This window comes from Artemia franciscana, chromosome 8 (genome assembly GCF_032884065.1).
Source record: "Artemia franciscana chromosome 8, ASM3288406v1, whole genome shotgun sequence".
Lineage (NCBI taxonomy): Eukaryota > Metazoa > Arthropoda > Branchiopoda > Anostraca > Artemiidae > Artemia > Artemia franciscana.
The window spans coordinates 5,491,579-5,510,506 of NC_088870.1; the positions used below are offsets into that span (position 1 = coordinate 5,491,579).

General features: G+C 35.7%; 1 protein-coding gene across 6 annotated transcripts in view; it reads left to right on the plus strand.

Annotated features, from left to right (window-relative positions):
- Positions 1–221: 221 nt before the first annotated feature.
- LOC136029900 (protein TRC8 homolog) overlaps positions 222–18,928 on the plus strand; it is a 31,636-nt gene continuing 12,929 nt past the window's right edge. The window contains exons 1-2 of one of the 6 annotated variants that reach the window (XM_065708397.1): positions 222–305; positions 13,609–13,902. In XM_065708397.1, coding sequence (XP_065564469.1) covers positions 13,611–13,902 — 292 coding nt within the window. In that variant the 5' untranslated portion in view covers positions 222–305; positions 13,609–13,610. Of the gene's footprint in view, positions 328–762; positions 896–13,608; positions 13,903–18,928 lie in introns of those variants that run through there. The other 5 variants (XM_065708396.1, XM_065708394.1, XM_065708392.1 and 2 more) reach the window with 5 other exon arrangements.

Consider the following 18,928-nt stretch of genomic DNA (forward strand, 5'->3'; position numbering starts at 1 on the left):
TTTGTAAATTTCAAGTCCCTTGGGGTTTCGCAATTTGTAATAGCTGTTTTTTAAAATAAATATACTATGTATCTCATTACGAATCAAAAGTATTAGGAACAGCTTTGTTGCTAAGCCATCTATTAGATTACCACATAAAGCCGCAGTGAAAGTTTACATTAACCCAAGCCATGCAATGGATTAAGAATCCAGCTTTTCTGCGTTTTCATTTATTGTCAAATTTTTATGTAAACAAAGCTGAGCTGTACTGGTGTAACTAAAATGGAAATTATTCTTCAATTTTCGATTCCAATATAATAATCAGCGTTGGTTTCTTTCTAACTACATGTACTTATATTTAGCTCTATTTAGACTCTATTCCTTACCATACAAAAAGCGTGGAAGCAATTTACTTCTGCATTTACAACAATTTACTCGGAATTCATATTACTGATACTCAAACAAAAATAAGTGAATTACTTAATGGTTATAATAGAGGACCCTTAGGAGTACTTGACGTGACTAAACGACTCTTAAAAGATCCATATTGGATACATAACGCAGACAAGAAGTATTGTCAATCAGATGTCTATCTGTTCTATCTTACAATTTTGAAAAAGAGGGTCAGTTATCTGGATGCTTTTTGGCTAATCTGTACCATTAAATTATTTTAGTTGGACATTTGCAATACATATTTCTTGTCTGTGATGCATAATTAACCAACTTTAGGGATTGCCTTTTTTTCGAGCTGAGATAAAGGTAAAGTTTGACAACTAAGCGCCTGAATTATTTATGAAAGAAATAGAAATTAAATCTGACAACTGTAGAAAAATCAAATTTTGAATTTTAGGAATGTTTGTTTTCGTCAAATAAGGCAAGACTAGGAGTACGGCTCAGGAGACGGTAAAATCATCTGGTAGGCTACCACAGAAATCAGATACCAAAAGAATAAGTAGCCTACTATTTGATTTCTTTGGCTGTGCCCAACTACTGATTTTATATGCCTATTTTTGTAAATTTTGAGTTTATTCTGTTATTATTTTAGGGTTTCTATGCATAATTGGGGATATTGGAAAGGAAAGGTTATAAAATTCTGAAAACAACTTTGAAAAAGCTTTTCTAGCATAGGCCTACACAATTAGGTTACTCTCAAATTGGTTTAAGCCTCATAATCTGGGGGAAGGTAAGATATCTAATAGCACTGTTATTATATAAAATAAAAAGAATTTAATTTTAAGTGCCAAGCCAGATCTGCCACTAACCACTAGGCTAGCCTACTAAAAGTACTTAATTTTATTTTATCCCCCCCCCCCAACTACTATGTAAATGTTTCAGAACTGTAGGTAAAATCCTAGACAAGCTAGTCTATGTTTTGCTACAGGAAAGTTGTTAGGCTAGGAAAATAAAATTTTCAGTAATGAGATTTTCCCAAACCAGACATCCACCCTATGGCTAATATGGTATTTAAGTTCATTGGTAAAATTCTAGTTAATTGACTTCTTGCTATCTTGGAAAGGGTCTAGGTTAGGAAAATGAAACTTTCAGGGATGGGTCTACAGGCTAAAGTATGTCCTGGGAAAGTATTTTAAAGTAGCCTACCCATCTTCACTCCTTCTCCCTCTAGAGGGCCCTGAAATTTGCCTATACTGGTTGCCTTAGTGGTTTTTTACCCTACATGTTAACTCTCTTCTCATTTTTATGTCTTGGAAAAATGTTTACTTGACAGGTCTAGCCTATACCTATTTAAATTTAGAACAAACATTATTATATGTTAGTTTACAGTTTCTTTTTCTCTGTTTTTAGTTCTGAAAATGCAATTGCTGTTAAGTAAAATTTTAAGCCATATCAACAGTTTTCTTTCTAAATTCAGGAAATGTTTTTAAAGATCTTTTAAACCTCATAAGTTGGGATTAAGTAGTGTTGTGTAGCTGAAAATGCTTTTCTTATACTTTTTTTAAGTAGAAGATTTATTTTGCAAGGTTTCACTTTTTTGAAACAAAGATTTTTAAAGTTCATCAAGGTCAGTGCTCTCTAGAGAGAGAAGGAGTAGATGTAGGTACTTCAAAATACATACTTTAGTCTGTTGGGTGCTTGTTTGAAATACTCCCTATCTAATATTCTTCAAATATGCTTCTTTGATGCTCAATCCTAATGAAATATACCAAAATAAGATTAAAACATAGTATTTTACAAACAAATTTAGGCTATATATATATATATATATATATATATATATATATATATATATATATATATATATATATATATATATATATATATAGGGTAAAGTATAGATGGTCTGTTTCTCTGATGCTCAATCCTAATGAAATAACAAAAGATATGATAAATATATAGTACTTTATATACAAAATTATGAAAACTACAGAGGTGCTTTGCACCCATACCATTTCCCTACTCCTAATGTGCAAATATATAGCTCAAATTTGTTTGTAAAAAAAAAAAATCAACAAACAAACTGGTTATACTTAGGTTTTACTTCAAATAAAGAATATTTGTTAGGGATATTTTATACAAGTAGTATCTGTTGGTCCATGCCTGAAAGTTTCATTCTCCTAACCTAACTACTTTCCAAGATTACAAAAAATAGCTGGTCCAAAATTCTACCAAATTATATATTTCCCATGCATTTTTCTGTTTCTTGGTTCTCTTGATATTACTTTTTTGCTGTTAAATCTACTTAGAATAAAGAGTGATATACAGTAACCTAATCAAGAAATGGAAAAATGCATATGAAATATATAATTTGTGATATATTTGCAAACCAGGGGGATATGGGGTAAAATAAAGTGAAGCTCTTTAGGAGTGATATAAGTAAGTATTTTAGGATTTTTTTTTAAGTTGTTCTCAGAGTTTTTTGGTGTTTCCTTTTCAATGGACTAATTCCAATTGTGAATTGATACTGTATCTTAGATCATGGGCTTTTCAGAAGGAAACATCTTAATAAAAATAAAGTGGTAACCAAGGTCTACCTTTAGATTCCATATTGTATGCTCTTTCCAAATGTCATAGGCCTATTTGCATTTCTGAAAATACACTTATTTTCCCTTAATAGGCCCATGTACAGCTTTAGTGTATAGGTTAAACTAGTATATATGAAAACAATAAATTCTGATGTTGTATTAGCCTGTGTAGGATATTTCTATTTAGAAGATTACTCTGTGATGTCTCCTTCCATTGTTGTCCTCATTTTAAATCCCTTTTTAATAATATTCCATGCCCAATCTGATTGCAGTCATTAAGCCATGAGAGAGTTCATTCAACAAAGGCCAGTGCTACCCATTTTACAATGCATCATAAGATAAAGACAATAAAGAAAGAAATTATATTAGGACTATACAGGACCATCAGGAGGGGGGTATGTATATTACCAGAAACATTAATATGATATTAGAAAAGAGCATAAAATAAGGAATTTCTTGGTACTAGTTTTATTTTGTTAAGATCTTTGCTTCTGAGCAGCCCTTAATCTAGAATGTTATCTTGCTGCTTTTTTTTAATTACATTGTTAAATATTGTTAGAAGATGAATACACCACTAGATGTGTTTTTCTTTGCTCTTTCCAAATATATAATTGCTTGCTTCACAAATTTTGTTTTTATTCTATAAAACAAAATTTGACACTTTAGTGTCAAATTTATTTGCCTGTGTCAAAACCTGACACAGGCTTTTGAAGTGACATCAGTAAGATTTTAGTGGTCAACCACTTCTAAAAGAAACATGTCAAAAAATAGAAGTAGTAGTATTATATTCCTTTTTTTATGCTCTTTCCAAATTTCATTGTTTCTTCTCTGACAATGACCAGTTTGTTTTCCACCAGGTCAATAATGTGATAAACAGGTCTTCAAAGAAGACAAGATATAATGCAAAACGAAAAATAACAGTATAAGTGTAGAATTTGGGCTATTGAGAAGGGAACATGTTAAGAAAACAATTTTTACTTCATGATATGTGGAAGTGTTGTAGTAAAATTAGAAATATGCTTCCACTATACTTTACCCCACCCCCTAATTTACAAATATGTAGCCAAAGTTATGGTACTTGTTAATTATCCAGAACACACTCAAGAATTTCAGTGTATAAGATCTGAGAAAAACTGGTTTAGCTGTCTGTATTTAGAGACAATTAGCTTAGCCTCAGTGGAAAAACCATGTTGCAGATATATTTTAGTTAAATATTTCATATATAAAGCTGGTGTTTTGATCAGGTTAGATTAATTTCCATAATTATTTGTTGTAGTTTCCATAATTATGTTGATAAAGCATATGGGCTATTTTCATCATATTTTGGTATATTTCATTAGGGTTAACCTAACTTCACTTCTTGGGTGTGTTCTGTATAATTAACAAGTACCCAAATTATATAAAGCCTGTGCATTTTCTGTTTCTGAATTTTGTCATTGTTGATTCCAATTTATGGATTGAAACAAGAGTGACACATGGCAAAATGCATAGGAAGTGTATAATTTGGGCTATATATTTACAACTTAGGAAATGGGTAGAGGTAAAGTATAGGGGAATCACTCAAAATTTGTTAACTACAACTTTTCTGCCTATTACAAAGTAAGAATTGCTTTTTTGACATATTTTCTTCTCAATAGCCCCAATTCCAGACAGGGTTTAAAACAAGGAAGATGATGGTACTACTTATCTTCTTAATGTATTTTCTTTAGACATGGTCAACCCCTAAAACCTTGAAACAATCATAAATATTTAAACATATTATGATACTCTATTCCTCCTCCTCCTCCCCCCCTTTCATGGATAAATATATGCTTCAGTCTATTATATGCATTCAAATGTGTGTTTCAATAGCTTATAATATTATCATTTTTTATTCATTGTTCTATTCTATTAATTATTATTCCTTCTTTATTTTATTACCTAGAAATTGCATGACCAGCAAGAAATGGCAGTGTTGAAACTTCTGTAGAGAATCTTGCAGGGGATGTGACTTCATCAAGATTTGGTAGCATCCCAAGTCTGGTTCCTGTCCACATTTGACCAGTCATAATTGACATCCTTCTTGAAGGATTTGGCAGTCTTGGAGTGAACTGCGTAGAAGTTCTGATGCTTGTGCTGCTGGCTTCCAGGAACCTGTGGAATCAGAGAGGGGTAGAGAGAAAACTGAACTTGTACTCATGTGTTCAAGCAATGTGCAAGTCATAACAAGAGAAAGAGAGAGAAATCTGGAGAAAAAAAGGATCTACAGCCTGTAGAAGGGAAAAAAGACAACAAAATGAAGAAAAGCTTCTTACTTTGGCTCATGTGTTGCTATGAAATTTTAGTTATTCAGTAATTGTAACTCCAAGGTCCTTCTCTTCAATTGCTGTCTTAGATTCATCATCTCTAATGTAGTAAGTATGATGAGAGCTGTTGTGCCCAAGACACAAAACTTGAAATATTGAGCTGTTAAACTGCAGAGCCCAAATGGAGGACCATGCAGCTAGTATGTCTAAATCTTGTTTTAAGTGGGAAATTCCTTCTTCAGTCTCAACAGTGCCAGATGGCTAGAAATGTCAGCATATAAGGTGAGTGGCTCTGCATGATTGTGCAATATATTCTGTATATGCTGAGCAGAGCTAATCCTTGAATGGTCCCTTGTGGGACACCACTAATACCTGGAGATGGACGAGTAGATAATATTGCAAGCATGATCACACCCATAACCTTCTGAGATCTTCCAGATAAAAAAACCTGGATTCATAGCACAATATCTTCTGCTGCTCAATAGGGTCTCAATTTCAAATTTAGGATTGAGTGTTATACTTTATCAAATACTGTTGCCTGACCATGTTGGATAATTTTTACTGGTTTCCAAAGTTCAGTTATCATGTTATATGGCTGAATCAATTTTTTTCAATTGACATGCCCTTAGAAACGATATTGAGAGTCAATAAGTAATCTATTATTCTTTAGGTAGGGCAGAGGAGCGCCATTGATAATGCTTTCTATTGTCTGGAGATGGAAGAGGTTAAATTAATTGGTCTGTAATTTCAGCACAACTTTTATTTTGTTTCTTTATGTATTTGTTCGATGTGTGCTTTGATTCAAACTTCTGGCAGCTCTTTCTTTGAAGTTGACATGTAAAAAACAAGTGAACCAGCACTAGCAATGAAATGAACAGATTCTTAAAGAAACCATGGGTGAAGGTTTCATGGGTGACTGCTTTATTACATCAAGCTTCTTTAGCCTTTTGAAAATATTATCAGGAGTAAATGAGATAGGTAGCATCTGGGAGGACAGTTCAACATCAGGGATATTTGATTAATGTTTTGTTACTATAGTGTTTAGTTAGGAAAAAGAATTTTTACATCAAGATTACTTAGCCTACTTTTTTCTAATTTAAGTACCACCACTACTACTAACAACTCGCTGCAGAACCCAGCTGCCTAAGACCAACACAGCTAGAAATGCTTCTCCTCCATCCCAATCTATTCAAAGCCTCCCTCTTTACACCCTCCCAAGTAGTTCCAATTCCCCGTAAATCTTTCCTCCCACTCCAGTCTGCTTTTAGTTTGGCCCTAGATGGGTGGCTAGCAAGGATGATCTTTGGCAATCTGGCATCCTTCATATGCAGAATTTGTCCTAGCCGTTTCAACCTCTCTGTCGTTATAGCTGTAGAAAGCAGGGTTAAGTACTATAATAACAAAATTGAAGTTGTGAGATACCTGTTAGATACTATTTCACCAGCCCTGTCTTATCCAGTAGAGATCTAAATGCTGGACTTTTTGGTAGCCTAGCTGATATTAAGAGGCAGTTGACGTATGGTAGTTGAATAAAACTTTTCCAAAGTTGGTCCAGGGACTGAACCTCTTATTCTTTATCTTCGAATGGATCAATCTGTTTTTGTCAAAATTCTTTAACTGGGTTTATTGTAAACATAAAAACAGCCTGCAAGACAAAAGGCAGCAGTAGCAATTCACTACTGGATTTTTCTAGTCAAGACTTGATAGAAAGAGAAACAATAAGTTGGGCAGTTCATTCCTCCAAGATGGCTACTAATGCCAGATCTTCATAAGAGTTTCTTGCTTGGAGTCTAATCCTGCTTATCATACTCAACCATGTTTCATACTTTATCTGAAGTTGCATATTCTGCAGCAGTGATGTCTTCTAGTGTTGTCAAGTGCATCTCTTCATCAAATACCTTCTACAGTGTATCACTGGGTCAGTACTTCAATGACTTCAAAAATTTACCATCATCGGCATAGATTAGAATAGATTCAGCATAGGCATTTATTTTTGCCCTGAAGTCTGAATGTCTATGCAGCTTTAATTCTGTTTGTCATGGCACTTGGTATTAACCAAGTGACATATAGCAATTGCAAATTCTGTTGGTCTGTCTGTCAGTTCAGGTTTTGCTACTTTAGGCACTTCCAGGTAATCTAGGACGTAGAAATTTGGCAGGCGTATCAGGTACCAGACCAGATTAAATTATAAATAGTCGTTTTCCCGATTTGACCATCTGGGGGGGGGGGGAGTGGTGGGCCTGTTAATTCAGAAAAAATAGAAAAATTGAATTATTTTAACTTACAAACAGTTGATCAGAACTTAATGAAATTTGATGTTTGGAAAGATATCGTGTTTCAGAGCTGTTATTTTAAATCCCGACCGGATCTTGTGACATTGGGGGGGGGAATTTGGGAGGGGGAAACCTAAAATCTTGGAAAACACTTAGAGTGGAGGGATCAGGATGAAACTTGGTGGGAAAAACAAGCACAAGTCCTAGATACATGGTTGACATAACCGGAACGGATCCGCTCTCTTTGGGGTAATTGGGGGGGGGGGGTTAATTCTGAAAAATTAGAAAAAATGAGGTATTTTTAACTTACAAACGGGTGATCAGATCTCAATGAAATTTGATTTTTAGAAGGATATCGTGTCTCAAAGCTCTTATTTTAAATTCCGACCGGATCTGGTGACATTGGGGGGAGTTTGGGGTGGGGTAACCTAAAATCATGGAAAACGCTTAGATTGGAGGGATCGGGATGAAACTTGGTGGGAAAAATAAGCAGAAGTCTTAGATACGTGATTTACATAATTGGAACGGATCCGCTCTATTGGGGGGGGGGGGTCAATTTTGAAAAATTAGAAAAAATGACATATTTTTAACTTATGAAGGAGTGATCAGATCTTCATGAAACTTCATATTTAGAAGGACCTCTTATCTCAGATCTCTTACTTTAAATCTCAACCGGATCCAGCGTAATTGGGGGGGGGCAGTTGGGAGGGACTGGAAATCTTAAAAAATACTTAAAGCAGTGAGATCAGGATGAAACTGGATGGGAAGAATAAAAACCTGTCTAAGATACGTGACTAACATAACCGGACTGGATCTGCTCTCTTTGGTGGAGTTGGGGGGGGGGGGTAATTCTGAAAATTGAGGTATTTGTAACTGACGTAAGGGTGACCAGATCTTAATGAAATTTGATACTTAGAATGATTTTGTGCTTTAAAGCTCTAATTTTAAATTCCAACCAGATCCTGTGACATTGGGGAGAGTTGGAGGGGGATAGCGGAATTCTTGGAAAACATGAAAATTGGGGTATTTCGTTATGAAGAGGTGATCGGATCTTAATGAAATTTGATATTTAGAAGGAATTGATGTCTCAGAGCTCTTATTTCAAATCCCGACCAGATCTTTTGACATTGGGGGGAGTTGGAGGGGGAAATCTTGGAAAACACTGAGTGGAGGAATTGGGATGGAGCTTGGTGGATAGAATAAGCAAATGTCCTTGATACGTGATTGACGGAACCGTACTGGATTCGCTCTCTTTGGGGGAGTTGGGGGGAGGGGCTCAGTGATTTGGCGAGTTTGGTGCTTCTGGACGTGCTAGGACAATGAAAATTGGTAGGCATGTCAGGGAGCTGCAGAAATTGACTTGATAAAGTCGTTTTCCAGATTTGACCATCTGGGGGCTAAAGGGAGAGGAAAAATTAGAAAAAATTAGGTATTTATAACTTACGAGTGGGTGATTGGATCTTAGTGAATTTTGATATTTAGAAGGACATCTTGACTCAGAGCTCTTATTTTAAATCCTGACCGGCATTAAGCCTCAGATTTTCCTTTTAAATCAATCTATTGGTTCATAGAATTTTGTTAGAGCTCATACCATATGATCTCTTGGCTCTTAGGTCTTCTTGCCTCATCACAAGTGCCATATGAGCTCTTAGCTCTTGTTTTTCATTGTCAAGCTCAAAATATTTCTAAATGAATATTTTGGCTCTATATCTAAGAGCTCTCATTAGTAAAGAATAGATACATATAAAATAAAACTTACAACAAAACATGTGGTCATTAAAACTAAATTTCAAAATTAAGACAATCCTAGAATCATAACTTCAAGGAAATTCAATCAGGACTGAAGAAAAAAACACTAAACAAGACAACTCATTCTTATAAAAACATACCAAGAGCATATTTTTAATGTGATTCTCGCTTTTTTGGCAGCTGACCTAAAAGGTCTCTTTGACTCAGGTTTATTGATATTAACTGTTGGCCTTACAGTGTAATTTGTAAAGTCAATTTTAATGAGGTATGTATATAATGTGATGAGCGGACACTCCCCCAAATCTCTAGCCATTTAGACAACAAGATGAAGCAGTTGATGGTTGAAGATAGGGACAGACATAGACACAAGCTGAGCCTTGTTGTGTTTGGAGTGGTGGCAAAACCAGATGACAGACAGTTTATTCAGCAGTAGTTGTTGAAAGAGTATAAGCTCCCTAAACATAGCCATCATAAATCCCTGTCACTTAGCTAACCCAACTATCTCAAACTCATCTATCATTTTTTCTGTTTAAACCTTGCAACAAAGAAACAAATTCTTCAGAATTCATATGAAACAAGAGGAATTGACTGAATCAAAATTGTATCAAATACTTTCTACTTCCTGCCTCTCTAACTCAGATTGAACTTTAAGTGGGCAGCCAAAACTTGTACACAGTTTTGCTTCTAGTGTATTATTACATGCAAATGATACTTTTTCTGGTGGGGAGTTGTACAACAATTTTTACAGTGCTAAATCTGAGCAATCCATTGATTCGCTGAGTTCTGGAATATCATCAACCCCCTAGTATGAGCTGTGGGAAGATTAGTTGCCTTAGTGCTATCTTCAATGCTGACTGTCTAACTTCCAAGTTTCAAGAAATTAAGTGTATTATTACATCAGGCACTTCAGACATTTATGCCTTCTTTGAAGTGAATCCCAAAAGGACTACTATCCCCCTGAGGGAACAACAGATAAATATACCAGGATACAAAATAATCAGCAACCTATCAAAGCAGGAAGGAAGGGGAATCATCGTGTTCATCCCAGAAACTTCCAAGGTAGGAAATATTAATATTGATTCTGTTTATGAGCCTTATTTAGAACAAGTGTGGATATCAATAAATTAACTGCTGAACCAATTTATATTAGTACAATTTACGGAAGTCCAAGTTCCCCTAATTTACAGAGGCTCCTCTTTGAAGTGGTAAAATCAATTGATAGGAAAGTTACACTGACAGGAAACCTTCTCATAGTGGGGGATTTAAACTTACCTTCTATCCAATAGACAGCTGGCTGTGGCTATTCTGGACAGAAATCAGTTGTACCATTTCTTGAGTGTCTATCTAACTATTCACTTTACCAAGCTCTAAACTTTCTGACTAGGCACCAGGATGGCTAGCCTAAACATTGCTGGACCCAGTAATAGTGGGTGACCATGAAGCGCTGTTAAACACAGCTCCCCTACCGCCCTTTGGTGCAAGCAACTACGCTGCTATACAATATTTCCTTAGACCGTATCCCAAAAAATCAGCTTTTACTAAACATTTGAGGCAAGATTTGGTGGCACATGATTGGTCCTTTATCAATGAGAATGATGTTGATAAATTGCGGAATATCATGAAGAAAATACTGCTAGAGTTGTCTGAGAAAAATACTGCAGTAACACAGGCTCGAAAACACAAAAGTCTAACATTTATAATCAATGAAATAAAGAGAACAAGAAATAAAAAGTAAAGGTATTGGAGACTATATAAGCAGAGTATACACAATAAGAATCACCACAAAATATACCCAGGCACAAAATCAAGTCAGAAATCTATCCAGAAAGCTACTTGAACAGCATGAAGAGGCTATAACAGCAGAAAGCAACTCAGATCCAAAGCACTTTTGGAATTATGCATTAGCCTGTAAACCTGGCAGGCACATGATCATGCAACTGACTGAAAAGAAATTGCCAATGTTGTAAATAGCCAGCTTACATCTGTATTTACTCCACCTGATAGTGCCCCTCTTCCAACCCCACCCCATCTATACCATCATAACCCTATACCTTCAATTGCAGTTAATAGGGTAAATGTAGAGACATGCCTAAAAAAGTTGAACCCAAACAAATCAGTGAGACCAGATGGTGTATACCCAAGGATTCTAAAAGAATTGTATGTTGAATTTTCAGCCCCACCTTTTTCACTCACCTTTTTCAGAAATCCCTTGGTGAAAAGTGTATCCCACAGGATTGGTGCACAGCCAACTTAATCCCCATACACAATGTGGTAGAAAAGAGGACACAAGTAATTACCAGCCAATCAGTATTACCTCTGCTGTTGGGAAGCTACTAGAAGCAATTGTTAACGCTGCAATCCCAAAACTCTTGACAACCAATAAACTATCCTCATCATGTCATCATGGCTTTAGGTCTGGTTGGTCAGTTGAAACAAACCTGATTGATTTTTATGATTATGTCACCAATATTGTGGACCAGGAATTCTTAGTTGACATGGTACCACCCCCTCACAATAAGCAAACCTACTTGTGCACCTCAAACATCAAACATGGGGACGTTTATCAACAACAACGATTCGGAAAAAACTACTGACCACACATGGCCAAGAAGTCTCCTTCTCACCTCTGAATTTGGCAAAGGCGTTTGACATCTAACTAGAATTTTATTTTCTTGTTTGTCATATGTCAATCCTGCTTGTACCCCTTTCTGTCTTTAACAGTTCACAGAACTAATGTATTTGGAATTTGAGCTAATATTTCACTATTTTAAAATTATAATTACCTGTACTATAATACACTTTATCGTTCTGATAACATTAGACATTGTCAGACAGATGACCTTTCAAACTGGGTAACACAGCTATACCCAAAACAAAATCATATTCAATCCTTTTTCTGTCAGTCTTTTCACGCTTTTGTGCTCTGAAAAGTGCAAGGCGTTATAAATTATGCTAGTGAAATATGCAAGATATCGGTAAAATATGTAAAATACTGGTAAAATACCAATTTTACCAGTTACGACACTATCCAAGGGTTTCTCATTCTGTCCATATGGATGTGTTCTTTACTCTACTTGTTTGTATTTTCTAGTGGTTTATATAGAAGTCAAAAGGTTGTTATTGTAATGGCCACAGTTGGATATATAAACCATGTTGCCACAGTTCATTATTGTGATGGCGACAGTTGGATGTATAAACCATGTTGCAGCAAAGCAGAGATCCTCCTTAGTCTGAATGTTATACAATTGATTGTTTTTGGTAGAAATAATTTGACCTCTTTTGCAGATGCCATGGGGTTTTCTTTAAATATATGTTGCCTATGCTGCTGACTATTTTCTATTCAAGGTGGTGTTCCGTGTATGGCATAGAGGCCCATAGCTGTCTTGAACTGAGAAGTTACAAGACCCCCAGAAATGAGGCCAGAAATTGGCTGATTTCTTTTATTCTTCTTTTTTTTACTTAAAACTTCTTAAATATTTGGACCAAGGATATCCCAATGCACCAAGAAATAAAAAAAAAAGAAAAGTTGTCTTGCCTGAAAATAGAGCCCAAAAGGGTTGAAAATCACTGTTTTCCCAAATGGCTTGAACCTGACAACCGTAAGTCCTTGGACCAAGGGAACCCTAGTATACAAAAAAAAATGAGTTGGGGTGGCCTACGAACTATTTTTTTTTCAATTGACGTGAAACTTGTATCTGTAAAATTTTGGGCCAAGGGTGTCCCAATGCAAAAAAAAAACAATAATTGAAATTTCCCTAACATTGTTAATCCAGTTAATTTTTTATTGCTATTATTTAGTCATATAGGATCATTCCCTAGGTCATTTCTGGATTGTAAAAGTTTGACAGATATGTAAATAAAAGAATGTATGAAGTTAAGGGAATGTGGCTTGGCCCCCTTGGCCCTACTCGGTGTCCTCCAATTATGTACTTAGCCCCACAAGGTGGGTACTTCCTTTGGCTATCTGGTTTGTGTAAATCCATGGTAAGAACTGCACAATTTAAATTGTACTCAAGGAAGCCCCGCCCATTCCTGGAGTCTCTACTTGTATTGGAATATTTTGCATATGTAGGGGTCCAATATTGAAAAGATTTAGAGTACTTTTGGACACTTTCTTGATTGTTCCATTGGGGAGCAGTAGCACCAATTATCAAAATTGTGAAGGGGGGGGGGGGCAAATTCATGTTTCAAAATGTTGGGGAAGGGGCAGTTTTCTTGCTGTTTCCCATGAAAATACAAAAGGATATTTTCAAAATCTAAGGAGGGAGGAATAATGCATAGTCTAATGTATAAAATGTGATCTATTATTCTTATTAAAATTCTTAATTGTATTATTTTTAGAAATGGAGGTTCATCCTGACCTTGTTTATCCGTTATCCAACCTCCTTGGGATTCTGCTGAGGTTGCCACCATTGTTTGCAATAGATGTTCTTCTTTCATTGGACCTTGGAATTCCATACATTCTTCCTATTCATAAAGAAGCTGATTTTGATGCTTTTACTGCTGATTTCGTTGATGATATTGTAGATATTAGTCTAAATGCAACAGTCACAGAGCCAGATGATTGGTCAGGCATGTCAGAGTGGGTTTTTTCAGTACCTGCTGCTTTGGTCAAACTAATTGCATTATTACAAGGTGACTATTATTTTAATATCTCACAATTGTAATAAGGTGTATTAACATGCAAATTGTAATGAGGTGTATAAGGTAAGGGTACGATTTTGTGTAATAAGGTGGAAATTCGTAAGCTTAGCTCCTAAATTTAAAAGAATTTGAATCTCATCTTCAAAATAGTTCAGAAAATGACCAACAGACAGCACCAGTATTCTCTGGTTATCCAGTGAAATTATATACATTTTTAATGACTTCTGAGTTAATCACAAAAGTGTGAAGTACCAACAAATGTCTCCCCCCACCCCAACAAAAATAAGAAACAGAGGTTTCTCCTAAGAAAATGTTTGGAGAAAGCATGGAGTAGCCACAATAAATAACACTTTTGCCTAAAGAAATTAATTATACCTGATACTAAAGGAAGTTGCAAATAGCTTCTTACTCTTATGATAGTCATAAGAAAAATTAATTATACCTGGAAATTAATTATACCTGGTACTAAAGGAAGCTCCAAATAGCTTGTTTTTATTTATTCATTTATTTTATTCAACACAAAAGAAAGTCATAGGCTTGTCGCGGTACAAATACAAGAAATGATAACTCGACAGCAACACTGCAAAACACAAAACAAGAAATATTCTTCAGTACAACAACTATACAACTAACTATATTACAGAAATTGTTGTTCATAGAACTCAGTTTCAGCAACAGCATTCTTAAATATTTGCACTGTTTGCGCAGAAACTATGGTATCAGGTATCACTATGGTGATACCTGATCACTATTGAAACTATTGTGACATCATTACTGTGAAACTATGGTATCAGGTATCACTATGGTATCACTATTCCGAAGTTTTGTTGCTCAGTAAATAAAGCTACATTGACCTATTTTCTTGTGTACTCGCGGCTGATAAAGTTTATACAAGTTTCGTAGAGTGGCTGAATAATGACTAAGCTTGAAGAAATCAGCCCAGTCCACATTGTCAACACACTTCATAATACGTAACGTATTGATCAGGTCAATTATGTCCCGTCGAAACTGCAGGGAAGGAAGTCCCAAACATTGCAGTTGACGCTGATACGGTAAATTACTCAAATATGGCACAGACTTATACCCGATGTTGAACCTTTTCAATTTATTGCGAGTCAGGTTTCCATGCCGGATACCACACAGAGGAAGAATATTCTACCATCGGGCTTACTATTGTCTTGTATAGCGAAATAAAAGTTTGAAGGTTAAATTTCCTGAAAGTTTTCTTAATTTAAAGTAGACTGTAATTAGTATTTGGCAAAATTATTGGCACATGCATGTGAAACTTCAACTAGTCATCATAGTGAATACCTAAATCTCTTACTGAATCCGCAGATGAAACAGATGTATCACCAAAAAAATAACGATAAGTCGAGCTTTTTGAAAAGTAATGAAGTACGCAACATTTTCGGTGATTTACGAGCATGGAGTTCGATTTATACCAATCATTTAGGACATACAGATCCTCTTGAATAAGGGCGATGTCTACCAGGGAGGTGACACTTTTATACAGTTTTACATCGTCCGCAAACAGTTTGACAGTGGAGTGACGAATTTCTTCAGGCAAATCATTGACAAACCAACATAATAACACTGGGCCCAAACAACTACCTTGTGGCACACCACTCAAAATTGGGCATTCACTTGAAAGTGCACTACCGACTATAACTTGCTGGGAACGGACTGTTTCAGTCCGTTCAGTCGATTCAGATCCTCTTGAATAAGGGCGATGTCTACGAGGGAGGTGACACTTTTATACAGTTTTACATCGTCTGCAAACAGTTGACAGTGGAGTGACGAATTTTTTCAGGCAAATCATTGACAAACCAACATAATAACACTGGGCCCAAACAACTACCTTGTGGCACACCACTCAAAATTGGGCATTCACTTGAAAGTGCACTACCGACTATAACTTGCTGGGAACGGACTGTTTCAGTCCGTTCAGTCGATTCAGATCCTCTTGAATAAGGGCGATGTCTACCAGGGAGGTGACACTTTTATACAGTTTTACATCGTCCGCAAACAGTTTGAAAGTGGAGTGACGAATTTCTTCAGGCAAATCATTGACAAACCAACATAATAACACTGGGCCCAAACAACTACCTTGTGGCACACCACTCAAAATTGGGCATTCACTTGAAAGTGCACTACCGACTATAACTTGCTGGGAACGGACTGTTAAGTAATCTTTAATCTATGCTAAGTTCTACTGTCTAGCTTATACTTTTCACGTTTTTCAAGCAACAAATTAACTGAAACTTTGTCAAACTCTTTACTGAACTCAATGTACAAGCAACCAAACTTCATACCGAAATCAGACATAATTTGGAAATTTTATAACTACTAGCAACTACGTATTCCATGACCTGTTTTTTTCTGAAACCATATTGGGATGGTTGCCATAATTTAGTTCGCTCAAAGTAATCCTGTATCCGATATACAATAATCTTTTCTCGAAAAATTGAGGTGTTTGAGATTGGACAATGATTTGCAAATCGGAACTTAAATCCTCCTTTGTGGAGTGGCTTTACAACCGCTTTTTTCCACGCTAAGGGGCATTTACCCTCAATAGACAACGGTCAAACAAAAATGCAAGAGGCTCAGCTAAACACGTGGCTGGCTTCCGAAGAAAAGCGTTAGAAATACCATCTATATTTGGAGCTTTATTAATGGAAAGGTCATGGAGAATTTTCAAATCCTGCTCTGAAGAATTATCAGAGTCATCGAAGGGCACATTTATCTGCTGAAACAAATTTGGTAAAATGGGGTGAACTCCACGCTTGAACGGCATTCGGATTTACAAAAGCTGTTGAAAACACTTGATTAAACACATCAACTCTTTTCTGATCATCGCTTACTAATTCACTAGTAGCTGGGTCATCCAAAATGCACCAATCGGTCGAGGAATCAGCCTTGTTTCTATTAACATTCTTCCAAAACTTTCTTTGGACACCCCCGAATGTTAGTAATGATTGACGATTCGAGTGATTCCCGTTTTACGCGTAGAGATCAAGTAGCGCGATTCCGAGCCCTTTTATACGCACACCCCGAGTCTTCGGTTTTTTCCAACGTATACCCTCTCCATTGTTTATTTTGATCACTAATAGCGTCAAGTACAAATTTTAGCAGTTTTCTTCTTTTTCTTGTACCTTCCTTAATGTAGTAACGTGGAATGAACCTACCACATGCTTCTTTTATAACCTCTTGGATAAACTCAAAAGCAACATCTACATCTGCATTACTAGACTGAAGCTCATCAACAATAGTAACGGAACGGATAAAGTCTTGAGTTTCATCCTAACGACCCTTACGGTAATCATAATAAAATTTAGAAATTATGTTAATCTTATGATAGTCATAAGAGAAATTAATTATACCTGGAAATTAATTATACCTGGTACTAAAAGAAGTTGTGAATAGCTTGTTACTCTTGTGAAGGTTATAAGATAAATTAGTTATACCTGATGCTAAGCGATGTTGCAAATAGCTTGTTACTCTTATTATAGTCTTAGCAATAGTGTAATAGCTTAGACTTGCTAAAGAGTTATCTATCTCCTATTTTTTTGTCTTCATTTTTCCTGTGGCCTCATTATTTAGAATGGATTGGTGTAAAAAGTTGGGAGAGGGCTCATTTAATTGCAGATTATGAGATCTATTGTGCTTTTGAGTGACAATGGTCAGAAATCGTCCAGCTGCTAACTCCTTTTGCTCCTCATGGTATGCAATCAATATTTGTAGATAGCCCTCTTCACAAAAATAACCAAATCAACAAAAATATGGGGCTGCCTGAAAAAAAATGGGGCTGCCTGAACTACATGCAGCCCCAGAGGCAAAGGTTTTACACCGTGCCAATAGCCTATTTCAAAACATAGGCGTTATTTATTTATTTATTATTATCATAATGTAGAAAGTTTTCACTTTTCACGCAAATAGGAATATATTTTAAAGCACTTGTAGTGTCTAATATGATTAAATACCAAAGCAACAAAAAGAAAAAAAGACGACACCTCATAGCCTTTTTCAAAACTAAATCTAGGATTCTCAAATTCATATGGCTGAACATAACTATTGGATATTGAGCTGTTACATTCGCCAAAACTTTCAGAATGTACAACGTCCACTGGAAGATGGTTCCATTGGTTACAAACCCGTGGAACAAAACTGTTCTAGCTGATTCTTCTGTTCACTTCCGGGGATACAGCTTGAATTGGTGTTTGAATGTATTGAATGTATTGGTGTTTGAAAACTCGTAATAACAAACTATGTGTATGGAACGACTCGGCTAAATAGTAACCGAAACTCCTGAACAACAAACTGTTGGTAACACTAGATGCAACGAAAGAAAAGAATTTTCAAGATTTTGTTACTAAAATATTTTATTTTCATCGTATTTCTGTAGAGTTCATTAGCATTAATCTATCATTAATCGCACCAGTTCTTGAAAATGCAGGGAGGGGGATTTTCTCTGCAATTCAACGGGTACCTGTATATTATATGGTATACACTCGAGAAGTGTTATTTTTTGAATGTACAAATGCATTTGTAGGAAGTTGGACATGTTAAACTTTATTGAAATCAGAACGCAAGAATTTTTATGGCATTCAAATTGACGCCTAAAGTGGGTACAATCCCCCCACTCCAACCCGTTTCAGCTTTGAAAATCTGCTGGGCATGTTTCAAATGGTGATTATTGAGGTGGCATTTAGAGGACTATTCTACATTATTAAATATTAATAACAAAAAATTAATAAGATGTAATAAATTAAGTTGCAATACGAAATTAGGGAATTTAGTTTTACTAAAAACACCCCACCAGCAGAAATAGAATTGTACTTATGTATTGTTTCAGTGTTAATTTAATCCTAATGAATTGTACCAAAATAAGATGAAAATATAATACTTTAGTAGCAAAATCATGAAAAATACAACAGATAATAATGGAAAGCAGGCCGCCCAGAACGCATTATATTATATACCTAACCAACTCTATACATTAAATATTTAATTAAAATAC